Raw genomic sequence first — 27,868 nt, 5'->3', positions numbered from 1 at the left:
CTTATTTTAGTCACTTAATATTCTTCGTCTGATTAACATGGCGATTTTGGATACCTCCATGCACAGGGCATATTAATTACTTGAATAATTAAGTATATGAAAAGCATATATTGCATATGTCGCGTTTTAATTAGTTTCTAAAGATGTATTTTAATAAACTTGTTCTCATGCACTTTTGTGTTTCTTATGTACATATTTTGTTTAGGAATCATCTGTAATTCAATCACTCCTGCAGGAGGTGAAAATCTCATTTATATCTTTTATCATATTGACTTTAATGCAGTAAGCATTCTTTATTTCATAGCTCATTCTAACTTTCAGCCCCTCGAGTTTTGGTCTCTATTTGATCTATAGCATGTATTATGTGGTTTACCTGATTTTCTTTTCTCTCTCATTTATTACGTCCATATTGGTTCTTTTCTCTCGCTAGCTCATATTTCATCATTGACCACTCTGATTTTTTAACTTCCCACACATACGTGGATTACCATTACTTTATGTAAGTCTTCCATTTTGAATCAACACAATTTGAAATATGTCTTTGTCATACATATACAGAATTCTTACTGAGTTTCGAAAAATCCAAGTCAAGCGTTTAATAGTTCTGGATAATGGCAACTGAGGCTGATAGAACTGTTTGTGAGTGACTACTTGGTAAATCTAGCAGTATCACCTTTTAAAATGTCGTGGTGAACCTATTGTCATTTTCCTTTTTCCGAGGCACATGGAAATTTCTGAGCACTGCTTTATATTTAAATCTAATATTTTTGCACGTTTCTGCTAGATGCAGTTTATTCAGAGGATAGTTCCAGAGTTCTTACCTTTGTTGCTAAAGATTACCTTGGATATTAAAATCAAAATGTGCGGCCTAACTTATTCCTTTCCTTAATTCTTTCCAACACAACTGCCAGTAGAATGTGTAACGCTGACAGTCAGTCATTAGATCATTCTTTTTGTATCCATGCCGTAACTTGTGTATAATGTCCCGTTTTGATTGTGGTACTGTATAATTTCCACTTATGAAAATAGAGTATATGCCATATCTGTGTTGATTTGTTTTCATTATCAATTATTCCTTCCTACAGGATGGCCATGTAGTGACAGAGACTGAAAGAACAACACAACACGAAGAATACGAAAACGAATCACTCCCAGATTCAGGCTCATCCCTTAGTGACGGATCTGTTCATGAAAAAGTGAATGAAACTCAGCATAATATAGTACATACTAAAGACGAAGATATAGTAGAGTACTACGCTGTCCCTCGTGGTGGTACTCTAGCTCAAGGAGTCAAAGTAAGCTATAAAGTTTTAAATAAAAAGGACTGTCATAAAATTATTAGGTGAGAAATAACCAATATATATACAAATACAGTTTAATTATTAAATTTATACTTTCTCGTTATAGAATATTAAAGCTGCTTCAGTTTATTCTTTTTTCTATAGGACTTTCTTCCTTCCTTAAACTTCAGCAGCATTCATGTGATTTCACATTCCATTGCTTATTTTCAGCTCGGTGAAGGAATGCATGTTGTGAGTGAAGATTTTCATGAGGATAGGGAGGGAGAGGAGCTAGACTCCCTGAGTGAACGACTTCGCAGAGCTCGACGATTAGGAGCCCTGAAACCAAAGCCTAGAGAAACTCCGGAGCGAACAGATGCACTAACTCGTCGACCATTAGATTATCACGAAGAAGAAGAGACTCGTAAATCAGAAACCAATCGTTGGCTTGAAAATCACTTTGGAAGTGAATCTGGTCGGTCAGGAAGCTCTCATCACGATCCAGAGGAAGAAAGTGGGGTTCATACCGTAGGTGGCAATATTATTACAATCACAATGAGTCCTCGACCAGCAACACCAGAAGATCAGCCAGATGCCGCTCCATCAGGGATGCGTCGATGGAGCAATGCTCCTCTTGCACCCAGCCCATCAGATGAACCTAAGGCACCACCTCCACCACCCCCACCAAAACCAGCAGGGTCATGGACACCTTCAGCACCCATTTCATCACATCAGCCAGTTCCACCAGGAGATGAGATAACAGATTCAATGATTGCTGCTGCAAGAGCAAGATTACGAAGTACAGGGCGAATTTTAGATGAAAGTGACCAAAACACACCACCTATCAGCCCTCCTGCAACCAATGGGTCCAGATACACTAGCCTTTCAGAAAGGGTCCACGGAATTTCAAAGTCATCTGGAGGTACTTTCACTTCACCACCAATGTCTCCAACAGGCGGCGGTAGTTATCAACGGGATGATCCTGTTTTTAATAGCCGATTCAGGTCAGGAAGCCCATGTGGTGTGACATCAAGGATCTTCCCAAAAAGTTCTCGCCCTACCTCACATTCTCCACCTGATAGTCCTCCTCCACCATTGCCATCAACACCACCACCACAGAACAGCAATGTTGGTCGCTCTCAGTCATTTAATGTTCAAACAAAATCTTGGATGAATAATGTGTCCAGAGCACCATTATCTCGTCCTCTGGAATCAAGGATGAAGGAGTATAAGAGCGAAGAACAGTTGGATGTTATAGGTCACAGATCTTCAAGACTATGGCCTCCACCACGCAGAGATCCATCTCCCGAACCTCTAAGGGAACGAACACCATCTCCTCCTCCACGCCAACGCAGCTTTTATTCTTCTCATAATGAAAACGCTCATTACAATACAGCACCTACAAGATCATCAAGGAGTAAGAGGAGTGAATCATCTACTCAGACAGTTGCCAGGGATTCTGCAACTCAGACCGGACCATCACCTGTCCCACCACCTCGAACTAAGCGAAAAAATAAACCCAAAACTTATTATTTTGGGGAAGACTCATCTTCAACCACATCATCTTCCAATAGAGTGTCAAAAAATCCCCTTATCTCAACATCTACTACTACTCAGTCATATTCCAGAATAACCCAGGACAATAGAACTTCTCCTAAAATTGAGAGAAGATTTAAGACCACAAAGACCATCACCCCTGTTATTATGGCAGCCCCATCAAGTAATAGCCAAACAAGCCACAAGTCAAGCTTAAAGAACAAATCATGGCATTATCGTAGTATGGATGAGCTTAGCAGTGGTCCAGATAATACTCCTCGGGCTTCATGGACAAACACCGTAGACCCACGTCGTCAGCCAAGAAACTACAGCGTTGCCAGAGAAACTGAAACTAAAACTCTCCCAAAGAAACTTGTAAATGGGACAACATCACCTAGCAAAACATATATCTTTGGCAATGAAAGTACATCTGGGCGACACCGAATGGGATCAGGTTCTTCATCACACATGCGACGATCACACGGTGGTTCAATGGTCAATGTTTCCTTAGCCGGGATGTCTTGTCCTAAGAGCACTAATTACCAAGAACCCGAAGAACTGCAGACTCCATCAAAAGGTATCAAGTCCGTTGCTAGAAGTCAGAGTCTTAATGTCAAACCAGCTGCACTTTCTACTATGGGAACAACAACAACAACAACAACAACCCCCACCAGTGGAACAGGACTGTCTTCCAATCTTTCTAGCCAGCAGAGAACATCTTCAGTGTATAGGTCTTCCCATATCTAAATCTAAGAAGTCCTAATCTCATTGCTACAATTGCTCGTACTAATTCAACTAGACGAACTGAAGAGGAATACAATGGCTACAAACGTGATGAGTCACCACCACCACCAGAACGAAATCAGTCTTCATACTCCTCAAGAAACAGTGTCTCTAGGAACAACAGCACAGTCATTAGAAGTACAGTCAACAACACATCAATGGCTAATGGAGATATAGAAAACAAAGATGATGAAAAACGTAATAGATTTATGAAAGGTCTTCTAACTACAGCTCCAGAACTTTTCCACTTTATCCATGGTGAGGAGGGTGATAGAGAGTCAAACAATAATGGTGACAGACACAGAAATTCTCCAAACCCTCCAGAGTCTCCTCCTCAATTGATCAGACCTCCAGAATCACCTGTAACCTCTCCAGTTTCACCTCCTTCTAATGCTCCTAGAATTTTCACCTTTGGTCGTGGAGAAAATGGGTCTCTGAAGCGTACACCTTCCCTTTCTCAGGAGAACAACCGTTTTAGTAGCCTTGGGAGACAACGTGAAAGTATTACCAGTAGCTACTTGGAAAACAACAATCATCGAGACAGCATTACATCCTCAACTAATCAGCGTAACAGCCTAAGCTCACAGTACCATCGTAATGCTGCCCTTAACAACAATGGAACAAATTCTCTTAACAGACCAAAATTTAATTTAAAAACTTCTGGCAGCTCTCTGCTCTACTCTCCCTCCTTCCGCAGTCAGGTCGATTCCACTCCTCCATCTCGCTGGAATCGTCGAGGCTCGGATTCCAACGATTCTTCTTCATACAGATGGAAAGATCAGGATGATGATGTTCCCATTAGGGGGAAGACTGGTGGCAATGTCACGCAAAACCTTGCCAGAGATGGTGCTGTCCTTATTCCCATTAAAGACTGGAACAGTCGTTAATTTAAGAACCGTTAGACTTTTCATTCATGTAATATAAAATTGTCTATCAGTCAGTTGTACCAATAGATTATTATAAGAATTCATGTTTTCTGATGTTATATATGTATAGTCAAAGTTTAAAGAATATCTTCTCCGTCTCACGTGGTTTGAGCTGATTTTTAAAACAGTTCTGTATGATGAATTCAATGTAATCTAATTCCATATCGGATAATAGCAGTGGGGACGATTTTTGAGGGTTGTTACTGAATTCCCTTATAAAACTGTACATGAATATACAATTTTTACATACTATTTATTGATGACCAAAAGCCTCTCGCTATCTCTTCCTATCATCTACTTTGTAAGAAAATGAGTTAACTGATTGTGGTTTCATTGCTTACTTTGCCCTGACAGAGGCTAGTGCAGTTCTCCTGATTTCATGTCCGGTGAGTTCGGGTTGATTTGCACTCTTCATGTATATGTCGTATGTGATAATGCTTTTATTTAGTGGCAGAGTCTTCACGACTGGACGTTGCATTACTAAACCAGTTACAAAGTGTTTGTGCCGTGGAGTGACATGTGCCATATATAAGTTTTATTGAAAGATGTGATGGTATCTGCCATGTAAATGTCAAATCTCTAAGAAATGCGCTGATTATCATAAAAGACACCTGTTTCAGTTGGAATACATTTTGGAAAAAGTGTGTAAGTTATTATGATAGATTTGGTGCACAATAGTCGGTAGATGAACGGTGTGAACTTCTGATGGAAATTATTGTAACATGCTTGCTTTGAATAGCACAAAATGATCTGTTGTAACTGCAGTTGTAATAGGGCAGATAAGTGGTTTCACTTACATAGTAACGAGTTGTTGATAGCGTGAAGCAGTGATGTAAATAGAAAGTCTCTAGAATTGGTTTAATGATACTCTGATGCTTCGTCGAATGAAGTGAGCCCATTTCACCGTCACAAATTTATTTACGCTGTACTTGATTATAACCAATTGTCAATTTTTGGTTGTACATTATAGGAATAATCACATGGTATAGCTATAAGTCGTGTTTAGCTTTATTATTAATATACTGTAATATATTTTGTAATTAACGTAATAGTTAAGAAAGATAGAGTTGCTATTATTGATAAGCCTGCATTTACCTCTTTGCAGATTCTTGCAAAATGATGAGCATGGCAAGCACTGAGGTTTGCACTTATTCCGTCCATTTACAGAAGAGATGAAATAACCAAGTGGCTTTGAGGAGCAGTTCCACTGTTATTACAGCCCACATTCATGCCATATGTGATGCGTCATGCGCTTGTAATGCATAGATTCATAACTTAAGTCTTAAGATGATTCGGTCGTGTCCTAAAGGACGTTTAAAAACAGGTGAATTAAAAGGAGTTTTCCTGACTGGAAGTGTCTTGCGTGAATCAAATTGATTTAAAATTGTAATTTATTTTGTCAGTCACCTCTAGTCCTTTTCAGCTTTTCTCTGGAGCTTCCAGAGAAGGATAAATGAACCTCAGCAGTTGAAGTGTTGGAAATAATCAGATTTAGAAAGAAAAATCATGACCTCAGCAACTGATTTTGCATATTCTCTCATTGCTTTGACCCTTTAAATGCTTTAACAAAGAAAATTTACCTGACTACTTTTGGTTAGTATTATAGGTATATCTAACAAAATCTTAACCACAGAAGCCACTTAGCTTACTGCATATAGGATCAAATATATCCGCATCAGGTTCTCTTCATATAGCCTGATATATATATATATATATATATATATATATATATATATATATATATATATATATATATATATATATATATATATATATATATATATATATATATATATATATATATATATATATATATATATATATATATATTATTCTTATATATACACTCACTTCTAGTCTCTAAAGCTCTTTAGTTTTTATGTAACACCCTTAGCCGTAGATAGTCTCATTCCATAAATGTTTTGTAAATCATTTTTTTTTTTTTGCCTCTAGAAACGTCACTCTTGTAGGTCAGGTGATGCTTAGCTCTGTTTTAAATGAGCGAATACTGTTTACATTAACTGAAATAGTTTAGTCCTAGTGTAATCTTTATTTATCACTGTCATTATTGATATGTAATATACTTACCCGGACATGATAATACTGCTGAGGCAATAAAGCAATCTTATAACATTTGGAAATGATAGAAATAGTACTTCATTCTGCCGTCAGTTTTTTCCTCTTTGATTCAGCATGTAAAACTCCTTTTGAAACATGGACAATATTCTTTTTTCTATTTTTATATATATATATATGTATATATATATATATATATATATATATATATATATATATATATATATATATATATATATATATATATAGGTAATATATGGTATGAATATGTCTGCTTGTTTTATAAAGCAACGTTAAACGTTTGTAATGTAACCTGAAATAAAAAACTTTATAATGAATTGTTCTGAGTTTAAATCGTAATTCAAAACAATGGTATGGAGTACCCATTTGAAAATAATTTTTTTTCAGGTGCTGACTTATGTCCCGATACCATCAATGAAGATGTGGAGAAGCGACAGAAAACCAATAGTAACGATAATAAAGGTAAAAAATGGAGAAAGACAAAACAAGCTCGATCTAGGTCAAGTGGCTAAGAAATGGGAAGTAAGAGTAACAGTAGAAACAGGAATTAGTACTTCTAAAGCTCCCATCACACGTTCAGCTACCTATCAGTCTACCTGACACACGACAGAAATGCAAACTGCTGTCGGAAGACTTCCGATAGATTATTAAGTTGGGTTTGCAGGTTAGTTCCTCTTGTGGTTATGTAAAAAGTCCATGGCTACTAACATAGTAGTCCAGGACCTTTGAGGCATTGTACTGTACACCGCATATATTTGGCTGACAGACTTCTCGAAATAGAATGAAATATTCAATATACAATGAGGTAAACTCTATACATTTTTAAAAACAAAAGTAATAGCTTACTTTCATACCTTTCGAGGAGACTTATTGTTACAGCTTCCATTGAAAAAAAGAATGGGTTGGCCTAATGCTGTATCGATACAGGCACACATGCACAAAACGCACATTGTCACGTTTCAGTACATTGATGGTCTTGGGTTGTCTTATACTGACGTACGTGTGAGTTTCTAATGAAATCATGTTGCCAGGCGATAAAGCACAAAGTTGCTGTGGCGAAATAATACCATCCAGGAAATTAGATATCAGTAAACATTACAGGGACGTGTAATATCTGCTCCCTCATCCAGCGAGAATAAAGAGCTGGGATTACAGGTGAAGACCCCTATTTGTGGAAATTAGTTTTGTAAGATGAACTAAAATGATCAGATCAGAGATTTGACCTCCCTAAAAATATGTGGCGTCTGGTGGTCACGTGTGTTTGTCAAAATAGATAAGGAAAATAAACAGCCGCTGTAAAGGTGAGATAGTCATAAAGAAAAGCTTAATATGAATGAGAGTAGAGATAAGAATATATGGAAGGGAAAATGTAAATGGGGCAAGCCTTGTGTGTTTTACAACAATTGTATTGGCCGAGCAAATTTACAGAAAATAAGTAATCATCTGTTAAAATGTAATAGCTGATGCATGTAATCAACCAGAAACATAATGGGACCCGATCATATTTCCTTACAAGACGACAGCTGCACATGAACTGAGACTTAAAGTAGTTGTTGCTGATTGAGTTGGTTTCATGCCAGGCTCTTCTAAACAGCCAGTGATTATTCCTTCTTGTTCAGGCTGCGTGAAAATGGAAATGGACTGAGTTTGTGAGACTGTTTAACTGGACCCGTACGGGGGCTTCTAACATGCAGACTTGCAGTATTGGTTACTTCAGCAACCAGCCATGTGCTAGCAAACTTTCATCGTTTCATTCAGTTCATCGTTACACCAATAAAAGATAAAAAAAAAAAAAATCAATGTACGGGGCCTTCTAACATGTAGATTTGCAGTATTGGTTACTTCAGTAACCAGCCATGTGCTAGCAAACTTTCATCGTTTCATTCAATTCATCGTTAGCCTACACTAATAAAAAATAAAAAAAAAAATTCATTGTTACAAAAGTTGATTTTTTACCCCACCTCCCCCCCAAAAATTACATAATTTGGTTACCCTTATTCTCGAATTAATGAAAGGTGTAGATACATTTCTGGTTGTCATTCTTTCAGTAACTACAAGATTTTCGGTAGATACTGCTGACGCCTATTTAACAAATTCTTGATAAGAATATTAAATGATGAAAAGGTCCTTGTGGAAGCTGCCTATCTCCGCTAACTGAATTATTTCCTTTTATATGATATGATATGATATGATATGATATAACAAACTTCCACGTTACACTGTTTCATGTTGAGACCATGGGCAATTACAGAAAGAAGTGGAATACCATATTTTTCTTTTTTTAAGAAAATTCCCCACTTACAGATGTCTCCCCTGTGGATTTCAGTAAAGAACAATGGTCATTATATTATTAATGAAAGAACTCTACAGGCAAATACTGTACAATCTGATAAAAAACAATAATTACAGTTTTATTAACAGAACTAATATCACCAAGAGAGACTGGAATTTTTAGAAACAGCCATTTTATTGGCACGTACAGTATATTCATTTTATGCATCAACGTTAAAATAGCTAAACTGCAAGATCTGACAACAATCTTCACTCACCTCTCGGGTAAACTTTGGTGTTTATAAAGACCGAGTTATCAAAAAATTTTCCTCTTTTCAAATAATTTCTTGACGTGAGCCGCTTGTGCTAGTGTCCGCATGTAATACAAAAAACAAAAAAAAATGCTCTTTGGGCAAAAGAGATAGATAATACGTTATATATTGGCGTATCTTGATACTTTTTAACCAGCACTGCACGCATGACCAGTTTCGTTTGTTTCTGTTGTGGGACGAGATGACGAAGGGAGTTTATTTACACAGTGACAGTATTTACTTTGTTTTCCTAAGGAGCAGTGGATTAACGTAAAATTTGCTTTAATCTCTCTTGTAGCGCAGTGTTTTCTATATCAGCACGCTTTGCAGTTTGCGATGATAATCACAAAACTGAGTGCGTCTGCTGATATTTCAGTTACAGGAAACAGTGGCGAGTGGAAGGTTGAAATCCAGGCTAGACGGTGCATTGTTTTCCAGACCAGAAAAAGACGTTAAAGCCGAACCAATTTAAGGTAAGGAATTATGTTATTTCAAATTCTTAGCCTGAACGGGATATGCAGTTTTCACTGGTTTGTGTTGGTGCAAACTGTTGGGTTTTATGAGAGCAACCTTGTTTTTCGAAGGTGATTAACGCAGAATCCCCATATCATCGTTTCTTTAGTGACATGCCTTGGGATAGCCTGAGAGTTGTAATTTATTTTAATCTAAGACTTCTGGAAGGAAATCATTTTGTTCAGTTAATCATTTTGTTTCATCGTGACGTGAACAATTATCCGTTATTCGTTTGTTTCTTTATAACCCAAAACGAACACTATGACAACCAAAGTTCACCTTTGACAAAAGAAAGGTTATTACAGTCCTTATCATTCAGGTGGCATTTTGTGTATCCGGACGGTATATCCGTTATTCGTTTGTTTCTTTATTACAAAGCGTAGGCCAAATTACTCAAAAGAAAGTTATTGGTATAACAGTAGGCTACTAGCCAAGCATGGATCTCCAAAACGAAATAACCGTGCTAACGGCAGAAACTGCGTTCCTTACGGGACTGAGAAGATTAATTTGAACGAAATTGACTCACTGACGATTAATTGCCTGTAATAAATTCTCTCTCTCTCTCTCTCTCTCTCTCTCTCTCTCTCTCTCTCTCTCTCTCTCTCTCTCTCTCTCTCTCTCTCTCTCTGTCAATTATGTGCATTTTTGCGTTGATAAATTGTTGTGACTGTTTTGGGTAGGCTATATCCGGAAAAGGGCAAGTTTTAGACATTTCTAAGCGCCTTGATTACCCTGTATTCAACCAGCATAAATATTACTGTCATTCGGATTTCTGAGTAAATTACTTTATTGGAGCTTCGTAGTTGGGATTGTGACCAAGTCTCTTTGTTCATTGATTAGTCATCATTGACAAATTACGTGGTCATTGTATATTTTTTTTTTATTTCAGTATTTCTGGTGTAGCGGTTCACGTGAAGCTTTAACTTTGCTTACGTCTACCAGCGTGATTAGATTATAGGCTTTGGAAAGTGGGGACGTTTTATGTAATTCGTTTCCTCAAAGGGGGTCAGTTGGAGGCATCTCGGAAAACAAAGTCCTGTACTTTGTATGGTAGACATATTTGTTCAAATGCTCCATACGAAATGCACAAGACATGCGCTGTGGCCATATTTTACTCTTAAGAATGTCAAAATAACAAACGCATTGTACTATAATGACTGAGCGTAGGACATTCCCCCGCGGACATATTCCCCCAGACATATTCCCCCAAACATTTTCCCCTCTGGACATTTACCTACTGTATACAATAAGAACGAAAGTCTGTTTGCTTCATAGAGTCATGCATGATTTATTGTATTTTTACTGAACAATAAAAACTGATAAAAATATAATTGCATTAAGGATTAAAATATTCATGTGGGATAATTAGGGTCAAATACAGAAGAAAAGTGTCATTAATACTAGTTTATTTTTTGCATTAAGGATTAAAATATTCAATACATTCTAGTTACAACAGGCTACAACATTTGGGTCGTCTACCCTGATGCACCTACGGACACCGCTAGCCTAGGCTACTTGTAGCATAAATAAGAAACATCGGTTAGGCTACTCCCTACCTACATTAGAATGGGTGCTACTTTTTTAACGGTCATTTTTTTTAGATTTCTGCTTTAAGTTTTGGGGTGGCGAACTGTTCTTCATGCCTTATCCACATTTTGAAAGATTCTTGGCAAGCTCGTATGTTCTGGCAGGCGGTAATGTTGCGCTGCGTGCGTTAGCCACAGGGGTTACAGACAACGAGCAACATGAGGAAGGTAGTAACAGAAAACAAGGCTATATAGCTCTATCGACAAACTGCATACTAGGCTGTGTTCGACTGTTTACTCCAAACTTGGGGGTTAACATTATGTTTGGACATGATTGGCCTAGGCTACTTCCTACATAAACATAAACAAACCCCCACAACATTGTGGGCTGTACTTAGCCATTTTGTGTGCAGGCTGTACCAAGATTTGGTGTCAGCTAACAGGGACCTGGCCGCCACTGTCCAAGTACACTGTGATAACAAGGTTATCAACAGAATTGGCAGAACTAGCATCCCAACCACTTAAACTATCACTGGGGTAATTGAGTAACTTGCTGTATACTAGGGGGGAAAATGTCCGGTGGGGAATATGTCAGGGAAAATGTCTGGGGGGGAATATGACCGGGTCCCATAATGACTTTTCCTCTATTACCACTGGGTCAGAGGCAGTGTGTATGCAAAAACTGTCGTCATAGTAACTGTAGTTTCAAATTACATTTTTAAGTCTTTTCCTTGGTGAGAGAGAGGGGTTGGTAGGCTATGTATTTTATATCCATGTTTTCAGACTTGATTTTTTTTTTTTTTTTTTTTTTTTTAAGATTAAGCTCAAAGAATTGTTGGGAACTTAAAGCTGTAGATGAGAAATAAAACATGTAAGAATTTACATGAAAAACATTAAGGAATTAATCAACTTTAGTGATGTGTGATTAAAGAGTTGGTGAATTGAAGCTGTAGCATATAAAGGAAAAATGATTTTGACAATATGAATTAGGAAATCTTGAAAAAACGAGGAAAAAGAACTTATCAAGCATTGTGTATCCTTTCACTATTCCTTCTGTTTCCCGATTGAGATACCAAATCCAGGCAAGATTTGTTATTAATACAAATGAAAATTAAGTATTGTTATATTTTACTCTGTATATGGGTGTACATTATTTCATAGAACATTTATACAAAATAGCAGATAAATATGTATTATCTTCAAGAACCTATTTATATACAGTAATACATATATACAATATACATACACATTATATATATATAATATATATCATAAAATCTACGAAAAACAGGTGTTCTTTTTTGATCAGAAAGACTCAAACAAGGACAACCTTTGCAAAAGCTGCTCATCTGTATCCTTACAGTTATGTAGAGAAAGAGTAATTTTAGCAAACATGCTTGACCTATAACAGGAAGTGGCTTTTAGAGTGTCATAGAGGACATCTGAGAGGTTGAGGAATCGATGATCTGAGACACATAAGATCTTCTGGAGTTGATGATGTCAACGATGTCGCTCTTGAGGGCGGCGCTGCCCACCAGGAAGCCGTCGAGGTCTGGCAGCATGGCCAGATGCTGGCAATTGGAGGAAGAGACAGACCCTGCGTAAAGGATGCGGGTGCTGTTGGCCACTTTGTCACTGACGTTGTCCCTGAGCCACCTCCTCATCATGGACAGCACTTCCTGAACTTGAGCAGGCGTGGCCAGTACTCCTGTGTTACTGGCCCAAAGGGCTTCGAAGGCCAGTACTACTCGAGACCAGTCGGTAATGGCAGAGGCCAAAGACGCCATCTGGGACTGCAGCACATCCTCCGTCAGGTTCTGCTGACGATCTTCTTGTGTCTCGCAAACACAAGCGATCACCTAATGGTAAAGAAAACTTGGCATTAGGAATTAGGCCTACATCAAGACTTGACCGTCATCTTGAATTATTATTGGGAAAATATGATGGCAATGCATTCAAAGGATGTCCCCTTCATATATGAGTATTTTTCCAGTTGAAATGCAGAAAGTAATCCTGTTATATAAGAAAATTATAATTTTCCATCAGATATAGGCTACTCACTTTGATGCCAGTCTCCTGAGCATGGGCCATCTTCTCCTGTATAAAGTCGTCTCTTTCCCCAAAAATGGTCCTTCTTTCTGGGTGACCGATGATGACCCAATCCCCTCCGCACTCCTGGATCATCTCGGGAGAGATTTCTCCGCTGAAGTTTCCGCGGGAGACCTGTGAGAGAACAGAGATGAATCAAAGAATGGTTTCTGTCTTTAATAAGGTTCTGAAGCCAAATTATGTCAGTATACTTGGCCTTTCGTTTTGTTTTTAGTCAGGTTTCCCGGTTTGCACAAAACAAAAACGCTTATTGAAAAGATACCTCTCCCCCAGCAATCACTTAAGTACTTCAGGTACAATAACAGTTAAGGTCAGAAATTACCAGTATTATTTCACATCTCTTCAGTGTTTACTTTTGGGGTGGGGGGCGCTTAACAGCAGCCACATTCTTTTGTTAAAAATTCTCGGCAAGTGCTCCGTAATTGGTATTTCAGGAGTGGATGGCGAATAGAGCAATTATAGGAGATCCTTACCTTGTAGCAATTTTGGGCAGCCACGCTGATTTCGGGAGGCAGCTCCTGGCGGGCATAAGTGAGGTAACATGAAGGGCATCCGACGACTGCCTCTGTAATAACAACAAGAAAACGTTTAGTTAATAAATGCATAAGATTAAATCTAATGTAAATCGGTTAACATAGAAAGAATAAGCAGAGAGATAATCGCTAGATCGTGACTTGAAAAGAGGCACTTGGGAGATGACGTGTTTGGTTGTCGTCATACGTCCCAGAAATCATTAATGACTTTACTTGTTATATTTGTGCTCATCTTCGGGCTTTAATATGTAGGTTTTCTTTTTGCCATAATTTCCAGTAACAAAATATTCGTTTTAACTATAGGCTTGGTCTGATGTGAATAACTATTTTTTTTTACCAATAGGAAAACTATCCAGGATTTATATTTTTATATCAATAGAGAGAGGGAGAGACGTACCTGTGTTGGGATCCAGTGATGCATTGGACATAGTCTTCACAATGGAGTCAATCTTAGCCTTGTTTACGTTCATTTTCCAGTTTCCGATGACGAAAAACTTTCTGCTGTTTGACATAGTGGCGTTTTTTTATAGTTTTTAATAAAAAATTAAATATTTTCTCTTGTTAAAATAGTTTTGTGTTGGGCGATGACTTCAGATTACTCACTGACCAACCTTCGCAAAAATTTCTTGAAGACTTCAGCTCTAAAGCTCAGTTGCGAGCAGCGCTCGTTTCACGATTTGGTTGTGAGTGAGATGCTCTTGGCGGTGATTGCAGCTCTTTATACCTGATCACGGCCGGACGTCTCCAGCGGAAATTACGCGAAAAGTCCCTTTGCTCTCTGTGTGATCAACCGTTTTCGTCACTTCCTCTCAGGACTCCGGCCGCATAAGTTTTCTGGTTGCTTTACTCACATGTGTGACGCTACTTTAGAAGGAATCGTGTAGGAACGCTGGCAATAAAGGCAAGATTACGTGCGGGCTTTTCTCCTAATCGTATGCTTAGAAGTTTATAAAAAAATTCTGAAGATTTTTCCGGCTACCTTTTGCTTGATTTGTATATGACGTAAAAAAATGTGGGAAAGCAAATGGTTGTTATTAAAAGTGTAAAAGAAAAATTAGTTTTGCATTAATGTCTTATATTTTCAATTAACTCAGGTATGCAACAGTAGGTGATAACGGTTTAAATTTAAGTATTTTTATGGTTATATTGTCTTTGATGTTCTAACGAGGTGATTGTTGTGATAAATGGAGATCATTTTTTTTTTTCTATTCTTGTAGGATTTTAGGCCACATGCCATGGCATCTTTCGTGTAGTTTAAACTGAAGGTTTTTCTCCAGACAACTAAAAGTAGTTTGTATCTCGGCTAATGTTGCTTTTCCAGAGCCACAAATTCATGCCGATTTACAATATTTGAATAGTTTCAGCTGCATACAATAAGTTTCGAACACAAGTAAATTATCATCAGCGCCTTCTAGATACTTGTTTTAGAAGTCAGTCGCAGGAGAGCAGCACTAATTCTTAGTCGTAAATTTAGCTATTATTTGTGACAGAAACGTTCCTTAATTTCGTTCAGTAAGATGATATTTCTCCCGACATTATCCTAAATAGTCATTTTTTGTGCACTTGGATGCAACAGATGAGTCTATTTCCTTTCGCTGCAGGACATTATCCGATCGTTGCTGTTCACTTTAAAAGAGAAATTGGGAGTTAACTTTTTTTATGTACGGTAGTAAATATTAAAGAAAAAAGTGTTGGGATATAAATTTTGTTTTTGTTACTGAGCTCAACTGGTGTCAAAATGATACAACCTTTGGAGATTGTGTGTTTTCTTATTTGATTGATTCTGTAAGTTGATGTAAGTTCGATGTAAACCGATAGAATCAAAATTTCCTTTCAACTGATACCCACATATTTCATCTTGACTTCATTTCTGTATTTAGTATAAGTCTCCTCTCAGTCGGTCAGATAATACGAACTTTCCAGGAATCACCAGTATCGCTTGGGCTGGTGGATGTCGTAACCTCTTTCACAGTGTTATATTGTACCCCATGCTTCCGTCTTCATAAGTTCCCTTTTGCCAGACAATTTGTTTTTTTCGGCCCAGCTCTTTCATCGTCCTGCTTCCCTTGTACTTTGACCTGAGCCTAATAAGAACTTTGAGCTGCCTGTCCTTTTGGCTAACACTAAGAGAGGTTGGCTGCTTGTTCTTCTGGCTAACACTGAGAGAGGTTGGCTGCTTGTTCTTTTGGCTAACACTGAGAGAGGTTGGCTGCTTGTTCTTTTGGCTAACACTGAGAGAGGTTGGCTGCTTGTTCTTTTGGCTAACACTGAGAGATGTTGGCTGCTTGTTCTTTTAGCTAACACTGAGAGAGGTTGGCTGCTTGTTCTTTTGGCTAACACTGAGAGAGGCTGACTGCTTGTTCTTTTAGCTAACACATAGAGGTTGGCTGCTTGTTCTTTTGGCTAACACTGAGAGAGGTTGGCTGCTTGTTCTTTTGGCTAACACTGAGAGAGGCTGGCTGCTTGTTCTTTTGGCTAACACTGAGAGAGGTTGGCTGCTTGTTCTTTTGGCTAACACTAAGAGAAGTTATGTTTTGCTTATTTTTGGATTGATGATTTATGGTTTATAATCTTTTAATTCCTGTTTTTTTTTTTTTTTTTTTTTTTTTTTTTGCTCATCACATATCACATGGAAGATAGTAGCTTGAGCATTTTTTGACATTGCTAGAAACGCTAATAAATTTACTCTGTTCAAAACCCCCATTCTTGTCGAGTAGTCGAGTTCTTTCAAAAATGCTAAGGCCAGCTCGACGGGTAAGGAATAAATATTGGACTTTGTTCTAACCCCGTAAAATCGATAGATTTTCCTCTTAAAGAATGTGGGATTCTAAAGTTTTAGTTTCAGAGTTTTATTAATAACCAACAGATCCAGACTGGGTGATCCGAGGAGTATTCATTTCCACTGAGTAGAATCAAGTGGTCTGATGGGCTTGACTGGGCTCCCTAAGTGGAGATGGACTCACTCCTTAAGTTAATATGAATGCTTCCTTTGGAGGTCAGAGGCAGGAGAGAAGCACAAATTGATTGCCAAAAATTAGTTTTATTCGTGACAATCCTTCCTTCATTTCACTCAGTACGATGTTATTTCTCTCGATGTTTTCGCAGGTAGTCATTTTTGTGTTAATACCTGTGCGGGAGAGGTGGCCCTCAGTTCATAGTTTGTATAACAGAAGAAGCGGAGGTCATGAGGCTGTTCAGGTTGCTTAAAACTATTCTACGAGTTTTCATAAAACTATTCTGATAAATGTGATTAAATTATGAAATACTTTATTACGATATTATTAATTCACTCTTTATTCCGATTCTAAAAGCCTTTATTCGGCCCTTCAGTATTGGAACACCTCTCTGTGTTCGTTTCTTCTTCAATTCCATTCGTGAGAAAAGTGGATTCTTGTTAACTGGCCTATCAACAGCCTAAGACTTCATCCCCACTGCAATGCGATTGCAATTACTGATACCGTTGTCGTCCATTGCCACACTTAGTAAAAGAGAACCCACACTCCTCTTTTAAGGTTATACGATACTTACCAGACCTCTGCATGTCCACGTTTTCTCTGGAGTTTAGTGACTGCAGTCTCACTCTCTCTGTGTAAGGTTTCTCTTGATACCGCCAATTTTCAGAATCCTCAACCCGTTTTCATCATTCCAGTTCCTATATCTTTCTCTCTTTTAAGGAGCGGTTATGAGGGGCTTTCATGATACAGGGGCAATAGGGGATGAAGGCAGCTAATAAAGTTAAAATTCATGCCTGTTTGAACCTGAATTTCTTCGTGGAAAGAATGCATATTATGTACAGTGTTTAAGCAAGTATTGACAAAATGTCAGACAAAAAATTATATAGAGAATTGATAAAAATCACTTTGTAGCTGGACTGCAATTATTGAAAGATCCATAAAGATATCAGAAGTGCATATCGTGCTGTTTTTACATTGGTGATCATTTAAGTTATAATTTGGTCTATGATCAAGAGTACAACAGACCTTGAAAAGTAAGGATATTGCTATATAGTGAACTGAACACCTAAATCTCCATGAATCTAGTGCTGATTATGCAACTGCTTGATATATTTTTATCGGATGCAAAGCTGGCTCTTCTTGGTAGAAGGAAAAAATTATTAAATGCTTTATGTTTATTCAAATACAAGTAGACAAATACAAACTTTCACAGAAAGTCTGAAAAACATCATATCATAAAAATAGAAATGTTATATATAACAAATATTAACATAACATATACTCATTGCAGTAAACATATATGCACTTAACGAAAACACTAATAAATGGGGAAGAGAAGTAAGGCCAACCTCTGCAAAAGCTGCCTTGATGAGAGGTGAGCGCATCTTGTGCAAGATGAATGCTAAATTAGATTTCAAAGCGTCATAGTGGACATCTGAGAGGTTGAGGAATCGATGATCTGAGACACATAAGATCTTCTGGAGTTGATGATGTCAACGATGTCGCTCTTGAGGGCGGCGCTGCCCACCAGGAAGCCGTCGAGGTCTGGCAACATGGCCAGATGCTGGCAGTTGGAGGAGGACACAGACCCTGCGTAAAGGATGCGGGTGCTGTTGGCCACTTTGTCACTGACGTTGTCCCTGAGCCACCTCCTCATCATGGACAGCACTTCCTGAACTTGAGCAGGCGTGGCCAGTACTCCTGTGTTACTGGCCCAAAGGGCTTCGAAGGCCAGTACTACTCGAGACCAGTCGGTAATGGCAGAGGCCAAAGACGCCATCTGGGACTGCAGCACCTCCTCCGTCAGGTTCTGCTGACGATCTTCTTGTGTCTCGCAAACACAAGCGATCACCTAATGGTAAAGAAAACTTGGCATTAGGAATTAGGCCTACATCAAGACTTGACCGTCATCTTGAATTATTATTGGGAAAATATGATGGCAATGCATTCAAAGGATGTCCCCTTCATATATGAGTATTTTTCCAGTTGAAATGCAGAAAGCAATCCTGTTTTATAAGAAAATTATAATTTTCCATCAGATATAGGCTACTCACTTTGATGCCAGCCTCCTGAGCATGGGCCATCTTCTCCTGTATAAAGTCGTCTCTTTCCCCAAAAATGGTCCTTCTTTCTGGGTGACCGATGATGACCCAATCCCCTCCGCACTCCTGGATCATCTCGGGAGAGATTTCTCCGCTGAAGTTTCCGCGGGAGACCTGTGAGAGAACAGAGATGAATCTCCATAGTATTACAGCACATTCAAAGGCTCTATACAGTCAGTAATACGTTTTGAAGTTGTAAATTATCATAATATATTTGGAGTTTGATTTTGTTTTTGTTCAGATTTACCGGTTTACACAAACCAAGAGGCCTTATTAAAAACATATTTCTCACACCTGGCAGGAACTGAAGTGAATTAGGGACAGTAACAATTAAGGTCAGAAATTTGCGGTATTTTTTCAAAACTCTTCAGTAAGATAACACGTGGCTTTTTTTTTTTTTTTTTTTTTTTTTAGCCATCAATATTCTTATTTTCTTTGTCAAAATATTGTCAAATGTTTCATGATTGGTTTTTCTGGAGAGAAGGCGAGTAGAGCAATTATGGCAAATGTTGATGGGGATATTCTTACCTTGTAGCAGTTTTGGGCAGCCACACTAATTTCAGAAGGCAGCTCCTGGCGGGCATAAGTAAGGTAACAGGAAGGGCATCCAACGACAGCCTCTGTAAAAAACACAAAAAATGTAATTTAGTTTATGCTATGACTATTTAAATTAATACATATCATCCAAGTGTACAGAAAAAAAAGTAATTGATCTTTTCAGTTCACGGTTGAAATATAGGGAATAAATAAATGGTGCTGTAACAAAAAATTAAAATTGTTTAACATCATTGTTATTTTTGTTCTCATTTTAAATTAAAACAAGTTTCGGTTGTGTTTTCAAAAATTCAGAATGACACAGAAGATATTCTTCATGCTACTGAAGATTTAACCCTCTGTGAAAAACTAGGTAAGGTTCTTATCATTAACCAAAATGAATCTTATCTTTAACCAAAAAGAATCAAGAACTGATATTTTTATATAACCACTACCTTAAGTTCAAGTAAGAGGTAAGAGAGAGAGAGACATACCAGTGTTAGGATCCAGTGATGCACTGGACATAATCTTCACAATGGAGTCAATCTTGGCTTTGTTCACGTTCATTTTCCAGTTTCCAATGACGAAAAACTTTCTGCTGTTCGACATGTTAACGAAGTTTTGGAGGTTCTTATGTAGAATTTGTATCTTGGATTTCTCCGATAGATTTACTCGAGCTGTAGACGCAGTCGTAGCTGTTAAAAGCCAGTGTTTGTTGTCCGATTACGGCAAGTTAAAATGCCAGGCCAGTGAATCTCAAATTGGGTACGAGGTATTGAACAAGAAATTTGGATGAAAAGAAAGAAGACAACTCTCGCTAACAGGTATTGACCGTCTCTCGACTCGTTGGTAAATGGCGTGTCTGGTGCAGTTGGCACAGCTTTTTATATCGTTCATGTCTTATCTCAACTCGACGGCGGAAACCACAGAAAAACTACCCATTGAGATGTCAGCGTGACGTAACGTATGATACGTGAAGCAACCGGAATAGTGAATGGTCTTGCAAGACGTACTTTATATGTCATTAGAATATTACAAACAAGTAGTGATTCACCAAAGTGCCACAGAAAGTTTGTTTTATAACAGTATTGTTCTTCCTTTTGCGATTATGTATACTGACAAATGGTTCATCATTAGAACTTGTGATTTCTTCTTCCAAGTATAAAAATTTGGTTATTGTCGTTTCTGTTACCATTGGTGTTCATACCACTTCTGTTATTCAGAAACTTAAAACAATCTTTGAAATCTTAAGGGTCAAATGATCAATTTCACAAATTATGCTTTATGAACTGGAAGTTGTTGGCTTGGAGTTCCTTTTGCGTTTATTGTCATTCTAAAGGGCAAACAATTTTGAGGGAGGTAATATTTTAGGTATCACGTTGTTTTTATTAGCAGTCCATCTTAGCATCATTATTTATTGTGGATTAACTTTTTTTTACAGAAGCATAATTTAACTTCTTTCAAACGTTCGTCAGCCAGGCTACGACATCTCTCGTTTATTCGGTGGACTGCGAAATTTCGTGACTTGACTCTTTCCCTCAGAGCCAAGCTTTGCAATTCACTCTTTGCCCGTTTTCCTTAATTCTTGTAATCTACGAGTATATAGCCTATATATGTGTGTGTGTGTGTATGTATATATATATATATATATATATATATATATATATATATATATATATATATATATATATATATATATATATATATATATATATATATATAATAGTGCTGATAAGATTTTGTTCCCGTTTAATATTTGGCTTGATTATTTTATCAATTTTTTTTTACTACCTTCAGAGTACCTTATTAAACTTAATATTTACTCTACTTCCTTAATTTTTCATTTAGCCAATCTATTCTTACTTTACTTGACACACACACGTTAATTTATTTTACTCCTGATGTGGCCGACAAGTCTTCGATAATGATTTCGTGTCCTGAATATGAAAAGAGAGTAGGCGGCATTTGTTGTGGATCTCCCTTAAGGAAGCCTTGGTCGAGGTTCCTTGTATAGCAGCGAATATGATGCAGAAGGAAATAATGAACCAGAGAGAAACCAGTGTGCAACGTTACAACTAATTATATTCTTTGACCATCTGGTTATAATAATTTATCTTCGATAAATAATTTTAGTTTTTTCACAGTCTAACAATTTTCGCTGAGAGAGAGAGAGAGAATCAATATGCCATTAATATTTTGACCTAACAATAACTGGACATCTTGCACGAGAAATCGTAAAGACTATGAATTTGTGTGGGGAGGAACGTACAGGACGATTACGAATCCTTCACGAAAACTTGTGTGTTCGTTTATTGAGCCTTAAATTGCTAAGAGATGGAATGTGTTTAGATGTTTAAACTCATAATTCTGGAAGCTGTACAGTATACAAAGATCAGCGACACTTCTAAAATTCATAGAGAGCATCCCTGGAGAATGATCAAAGGTAATTGTCGTACTTGAAGACAAGAGGAGATATGTTTGAATTGCGATAAAGCCATCTTTCTTGTAAAGGGAATATTCCATTAGCATTGATTCTTTTCAGTAATTATTGGAACGTAGGTTTGAGAGTGCACGAGCTTATCAACTAACACAAACACTCAAGAACATTCGAATTATGCACAATATTCGTATTCACACGGGCTAAAATGCACAAAATTTACGGCTTCCTTTTAGGTCTACATAAATTTTGATTATTAAAAATTGCATATATCGTCCTAGTGAGGACTTTTTTTTTTTTTTTTTTTTTTTTTGCCCACTTTTTCTCTGCCGTTCTATACCTGAATCATTTTTACACCCAAAGGAACAATTCTCAGGTGTTACTATAAAAACTTTTCTTTAAAACTCCCGGGGAAAATTCCCCTAGTTAGCTATCTTCAGTCTGCCGTCTCTTTGTAAACAGGAAATGGTGCCTGAGAGCTTCCTGTTTCCCTCGCCTTAATATTCTTATGTGACGCGTAGTTTCAAGAATTTTTGTGTGTGTGTGTGTGTGTGTACTTTTACTTCCGGGCTCTGTCGCTGACGGTGAGGTTCCTTTGTAAATGAAAGGTTATAGAGCGTTACTGTTAGGATATTTACCGGTTAAATTGTTGATTACTCCCAGTTGTCCATGGCGATAATGTATTTCAAGTGAATATGTAGGTCGACACCAGTTGAACTGAGGCCAGCTCTCAATTTTTATTTTAATTCCTAAATATAACAGTTTGACATTTGATTATTGAGCTCTCAGCAGAAATGTAAATCACAAACAAAATAAGCAAAGTAGAGACTGTATGTGCCTTTTTTTAAAGAAATATAAAGGGATAATGAGAGAGAATCCACTCCCAGAAAGATACTGCTGGTAAAGCTTTGCTGAATCTCCGTCTCTGAAGTCAGTATGAAGTGAAACGCTTAGTGACATGTATCGCAGGGTTTTGCTTTGTTTCGATCCGGATGATTTTGACCATCCTCATAGAAAGACAAAGGAGCTCTCTGCATAAGACTTATTGCAGTTCCATGTACTTTAGTTTTAATCAAGCAAACGGAAAACTAAGATATAAAAAAAGAAGAAAAAAATACAAGTAAAAATTGCGCCGAGGTTTCTTCGGCGCAATCGAGTTTTCTGTCCGGTGGTGGCCTCAGCCATGGCCCATAAAACTCTTAGCCGAGGCACATGAAACTCAGCCACGGTCCGGTGGTGGCTTAAGTTGGTACCTATTGCGCTGCCAGAAGTACGATTATGGCTAACTTTAACTGTAAATAAAATAAAAACCACTGAGGCTAGAGGGCTGCAATTTGGTATGTTTGATGATTGGAGGGTGGGTGATCAACATCCCAATTTTCAAACCTGTAGCCTCAGTGGTTTTTAAGATATGAAGGCCGACGGACAGACAAAGGCTGCACAATAGTTTTCTTTTACAGAAAACTAAATAATCAAAATTTATAGAAAAAATGGATTAACACGAACCTCGGCGCTCGTCCTGTTCCATTGTGGTTGTATTCGCGTCACGAACTTTGTATTTCTCACGTTTGAGTTCCGTCAGATGATTCATAATGCCGGATGGAAAAATGAGTGTTCACAGTGGAATGGACAATTTCATGTATACGAATAGGCTAGATCTATAATATTTAGATGCTGATAGAATGTTGAATAGGTTTTTACGTAATTGATAAAGAAGCAAGAAAGGTGCAGATTATACCAAACATTTTATAAAAACTTCTCGTGACAAATTTATTTGTATTTTGCAGATGTCTCAGTATCAAAGGTGCAAAATTGAAGTTGCACATGTTGTCACCGTGCAGCCAAAGATCAACATCTTTTTTCTGCTCTGGTATAATAAAGTAGGAAGGTTGTCAAATACCCTCCCCAACATCAGCAATATAAATTAAAACAACACAGTGCAACTGTGACTATCCCCAGAAAATGGCGACATGTCAATCGTTTTCTAGGAACGAAGTTCTCTTTAACAATTAAGCAGAGCAGTTTCCAGCTTTACGAAAAGGCTAGGCATATGGCTTATAGGTTTTGCCGTGCTACAGCCATATCTACGAAAAGCATAACGTTTGAATCGATAAACATTTTTACGAAATGGGTGGTGTATAGACTACTGTTACGTGCCTAATTGCTTAATAGCACTGCCATTGCAGCAAAAGAGAGGTCTGTTTACGAAGAAAAAATTTGGCCGTCTGATGACATTAGGGCCTTTAGCTGCTTTTATTGGTGTCGAGGTATCGCCAAGGATAGCTTTTTGTGCGGGTAGGACGTGTCTGTGAAGTGCTCTGTGCCTGACTTGCGCGATCTTCCAAGTGAATATTAAGAAGAGGAGGGAAAAAGAGAAAACATATACTGTAGAAATTACATCAAGGATAGGAAAGATCAAACTATCATACGAACATTATAAAAATTGAAAGAATCTGTCATAGTTTAGATAAGGAGATATCCTCCTGATCTCCCAGTGGTCGCAATGAGAAATAGCAAATTCAGTAAGTTTAAAGAACTTTGAAAAAACGAGAAAAGGAAAATGAATAAATGACCCGTTTCCCATGAGTGATACAAAAGAGGAAAAAACTTTAATCAGTTGCGGGAGCTATATTTTGATATTGTCAACATAAGTCTAGCACAGGCATCCTTCCCAAATAATGAAAAGCTTGCTTGTATGAGGCCGGTCTATAAAGGAAAAGGTGATATAGTCTAAGCTTCTATAGACCAATATCGAACCTATCGCACTTATCAAAACTTATAGGAACGGAAGTTCACAAACAAACATGGAAACATTTGAAACGGTAACAGACGCCATTGGTAAAATTGATGCAATATTGAAAGATATAAAAAAAAAATGGATGTCGGCGAAGGAATTGAAGCTTAGTGAAGACAAAACTGAGTGTATGCCATTTGGATCTGACAGTGCACTACGAAAATATGAACACTTCAAAAGAATAACTATTTGTTCGTCAACAATAAATACTGTACCAGCAGTGAGGAACTTAGGAGTATTTATTGATGATAAATTGCCGATGAAGAACCATACATTGCATATTACAAGAACCTGTAACTATCATGTTAGAGACATTGCATTTATTAGAAAATACCTAAACGAAGATTTTGTTTATTAGAAAATACCTAAACGAAGATACTCTGAAAACAGCAATTTGCAACCAAATACTTTCGAGGCTTGACTACTGCAACGTTACAGTATATACTACGGTTTCCCTAACTACCTACTAAGAAAATTGCAACGAGTACAGAATAGAGCCGCCAGGTTAATAAAAGGACTACATTCCCGTGATAGAATAACCCCATCACTAATTGAGCCACATTGGCTCCCAGTAAAAGCTAGAATAAAATACTACTTACAGTCTTACTAAAATATGATCAACATATTTGAGAAACTGCTTAAGTTTCTGTAGACCCGAAATGAATATTGTAATCAGACAAGCAAGTGAAGAATATAGACTATTTGAACCTAGAACAAATTGTAAGTCAGGCGAGAGAGCATTTGTACACTGTGCACCAAGGCTTATACAACAAAATATCGCCTGAAGTGAAGAGCATACAAGAAGAAACCAAATTTAAAAAAAAAAAATAAAATAAAGACTCTTCTATTCTGCAGGAGCTACGATGCTGACGAGAAAACACTGAAAGACAATTATAAAGTATATGAGAAGTACCTTATCTTGAAAACGTACATGGGACCGCCCGAGAGGGAATTATCCCTGTGGAGGGCTGTACATAAAACCAAAGTGAAAAAAAATGCGTAGAAGACAGCTCTTATGGGCAATTAGCCTAGTAACTGACTAAATCTATGATGCATCACTATATTTGTGACTAGAAATAATGAGTAAAAAGCCGCATTAATGTTAATAAAAGACTGTATTTTTCCAAAATACAAAAAAGGGGGTTAAAAAAAACAGGGGGAGCTTTCGACCGTTTGCACAACGGTCCGTGCAAACGGTCGAAAGCTCCCCCTGTTTTTTAACCCCCCCCTTTTTTCGTATTTTGGAAAAATACAGTCTTTCATTTGCATTATTGTGGCTTTTTACTAATTAACTGACTAAATACTATATGTTTCATAAATGTGTTCTCATTTCAAACGTTATGCTTCACCACCCGTTGAATCTTAACTGTAGATATAGCTTTAACGAGATAGCCTATATGGCAGCCATAGGCATAACCTTTTCTTAAAACTTCGTCCCTAGAATATAATATATAATATACAGTACTGTACCTATATTAGCTTACGTTAATCACACTTTGTATTAATTTATTTTGTATTGCTTTTGCCACGTAGATAAAAATGCCGACGTTCAGAGGCAAGATAACGAACACTAACGTCCTCAGATTTGCTACCATAAGACAGGCTTCCGGGAAGCCCCAGTTACAATAACATCCGAGGGAACTCCTCTGAAAATCCGCCAAAGGATCAGTCTACTGGGAATTTTTTTGTTTTTTCCACTAAAATTTAACAAACCTACAAGTATTGTTTTTCTTTTACAAATATGTTAGGGCAAAAAACTGAGAAGATGAAAGTGTAATGGAATTCCCCAAAAATCAAGGAAAAAAAAACTTTGAAATGTCTGTACGTTAAAAATAACTAGATCCAAGTATCCAAACTTGGTAGGGAACTGTTGTAAAGAAGTTGAGGAAAAGAAGGCCAAAAGGCAGACTGAAAATCCAAGTGGTAGTGTACAAGTAGGTGGTATTGGTAATGATGTCAGTTTAGTGAGTGTGGTACATACCATGAAGTTAAATGAAACAAGTGCTCAATTCTCAAGAATGGCGATTTCCTCCGTGGGACTGAATTCCGATCTTTCGCACTATCAGAAACCAGGCTGAAAAGCATTAAGCCCTGAGGTCAATGGTATTCAACCTCGTCATTATAATCATTATAATTGGCCACGTTGGGACTATAATAAATGAGGTGAGTGGCTTTACAGAGTATTTTGAACTGTAGTGTGATACTAAAAGTATATTGTAATACGTTAACGACTATTGTAGCCTGAACACTATGTGCATTCTACATTATACATTGAGGTCAGTATCCCAGATATGGTGATAATCCTTATGGTATCCATGCCGTTAAAATAACGGAAATACAAGAGAGGGTCGAGGCAGCAAGTCCTGTCAGAAGCTAGAACCAAGGTGTTTTTAATCTGCGTATACTTATGTAGGGGTCAGCGGTGTTGACTCGGGTGCACAGTGTATTTTACTATAATAAGGACACTATTTGAACCGCTTCCTGTTTTTGTTTGTTATTTACCCGGGTCATCTTTATACTAGTTCATTGGTTCAGCAAGTGTGATTAAGATATTTATGCATTTACGTATTTTTTTTTCTAGCTGTCAGCTCAATAAAAGACCCGTATCGTGGTTTAGTTCGATTTCGCACACCGAGTAGGAACTATGGCGTGATACTTATACTCTCAGACTTGGTGAAAGGAGCCTGTCCTTGTTGTTTCTGTATGAAATGGAAATAGATGAGCTAATGACTGAATGATAATTATATTTAACATCCTCATATTATGTATACTTTTCATTATAATAATTTTATCAATATTTTACCAACACCACATTCTACAGTGCCTTTATTTCCCAAATTGACTTTGTGAAGTAAACGAAGGTGACTACTGATTCACAGCAGTCAACTGTTTATCACAATCACTGTTGTTTACTCCTGTATGCATATTCTTGGACTAAAGTTCTTTTAACACATTATTAGAACCTAGCAAGAGTGAAGCATAAAAAATTTTTTTCATATCTTATGTAATGAACTGGGTGACTTTTAACAGGCCCCATAGACGATACGATCGCCGGATCAGGTCGTCTGAACCGGAAGTAAACCTCACTGTCTATGGTGATCTCCGTCGTATCGGCCTCTCCGACCAGCTCGCAACCTGCCGTTGCCAGGTTCGTGGCTCCGT

At 37.6% G+C, this 27,868-nt stretch overlaps 3 protein-coding genes and 1 long non-coding RNA gene across 4 annotated transcripts in view; 2 read left to right on the top strand and 2 right to left on the bottom strand.

Annotated features, from left to right (window-relative positions):
* Positions 1 to 5,834, top strand: part of LOC136832821 (serine/arginine repetitive matrix protein 2-like) — a 129,093-nt gene extending 123,259 nt beyond the window's left edge. Inside the window, 3 exon segments of the mRNA XM_067094440.1 lie at positions 1,086 to 1,295; positions 1,512 to 3,549; positions 3,552 to 5,834. Of these exon segments, the coding sequence (XP_066950541.1) occupies positions 1,086 to 1,295; positions 1,512 to 3,549; positions 3,552 to 4,486 (3,183 nt within the window). The 3' untranslated portion in view covers positions 4,487 to 5,834.
* Positions 5,835 to 6,283: 449 nt separating this feature from the next.
* Positions 6,284 to 27,868, top strand: part of LOC136832820 (uncharacterized) — a 56,922-nt gene continuing 35,337 nt past the window's right edge. Inside the window, exon 1 of the long non-coding RNA XR_010851327.1 lies at positions 6,284 to 9,677. This is a non-coding gene — a long non-coding RNA (uncharacterized lncRNA). The remainder of the gene's footprint in view (positions 9,678 to 27,868) is intronic.
* Positions 12,353 to 14,579, bottom strand: LOC136832818 (triosephosphate isomerase-like). Its single transcript, XM_067094438.1, has 4 exons — positions 14,283 to 14,579; positions 13,826 to 13,917; positions 13,305 to 13,466; positions 12,353 to 13,102 (listed from the first exon to the last, which is right to left on the bottom strand). The coding sequence occupies exons 1-4, from the start codon at positions 14,395 to 14,397 to the stop codon at positions 12,665 to 12,667; spliced, it is 807 nt and encodes a 268-aa protein (XP_066950539.1). The 5' UTR covers positions 14,398 to 14,579; the 3' UTR covers positions 12,353 to 12,664.
* LOC136832817 (triosephosphate isomerase-like) lies at positions 18,000 to 20,351 on the bottom strand. The gene is made up of 4 exons (XM_067094437.1): positions 19,970 to 20,351; positions 19,470 to 19,561; positions 18,894 to 19,055; positions 18,000 to 18,691 (listed from the first exon to the last, which is right to left on the bottom strand). Exons 1-4 carry the CDS (start codon positions 20,082 to 20,084, stop codon positions 18,254 to 18,256), a joined length of 807 nt encoding a protein of 268 aa, XP_066950538.1. The 5' UTR covers positions 20,085 to 20,351; the 3' UTR covers positions 18,000 to 18,253.

The sequence above is a fragment of the Macrobrachium rosenbergii genome, chromosome 50, assembly GCF_040412425.1.
Source record: "Macrobrachium rosenbergii isolate ZJJX-2024 chromosome 50, ASM4041242v1, whole genome shotgun sequence".
In the NCBI taxonomy this organism is placed as follows: Eukaryota; Metazoa; Arthropoda; class Malacostraca; order Decapoda; family Palaemonidae; genus Macrobrachium; species Macrobrachium rosenbergii.
The sequence above is the reverse complement of the archived record's forward strand: the minus strand, read 5'-3'. Positions and strand labels throughout refer to the sequence as shown.

Bases quoted from the DNA above. Each gene is read 5' to 3' on its own strand.
- LOC136832817 (XM_067094437.1), bottom strand. From the start codon at position 20,084: ATGTCGAACAGCAGAAAGTTTTTCGTCATTGGAAACTGGAAAATGAAC. The intron at 19,056-19,469 runs GTAAGAATATCC...GTTCTCTCACAG, and splicing joins CTGCCCAAAACTGCTACAAG to GTCTCCCGCGGAAACTTCAG. The intron at 18,692-18,893 runs GTGAGTAGCCTA...CTTTACCATTAG, and splicing joins CTCAGGAGGCTGGCATCAAA to GTGATCGCTTGTGTTTGCGA.
- LOC136832818 (XM_067094438.1), bottom strand. From the start codon at position 14,397: ATGTCAAACAGCAGAAAGTTTTTCGTCATCGGAAACTGGAAAATGAAC. The intron at 13,918-14,282 runs GTACGTCTCTCC...TTGTTATTACAG, and splicing joins ATCACTGGATCCCAACACAG to AGGCAGTCGTCGGATGCCCT. The intron at 13,467-13,825 runs GTAAGGATCTCC...GTTCTCTCACAG, and splicing joins CTGCCCAAAATTGCTACAAG to GTCTCCCGCGGAAACTTCAG.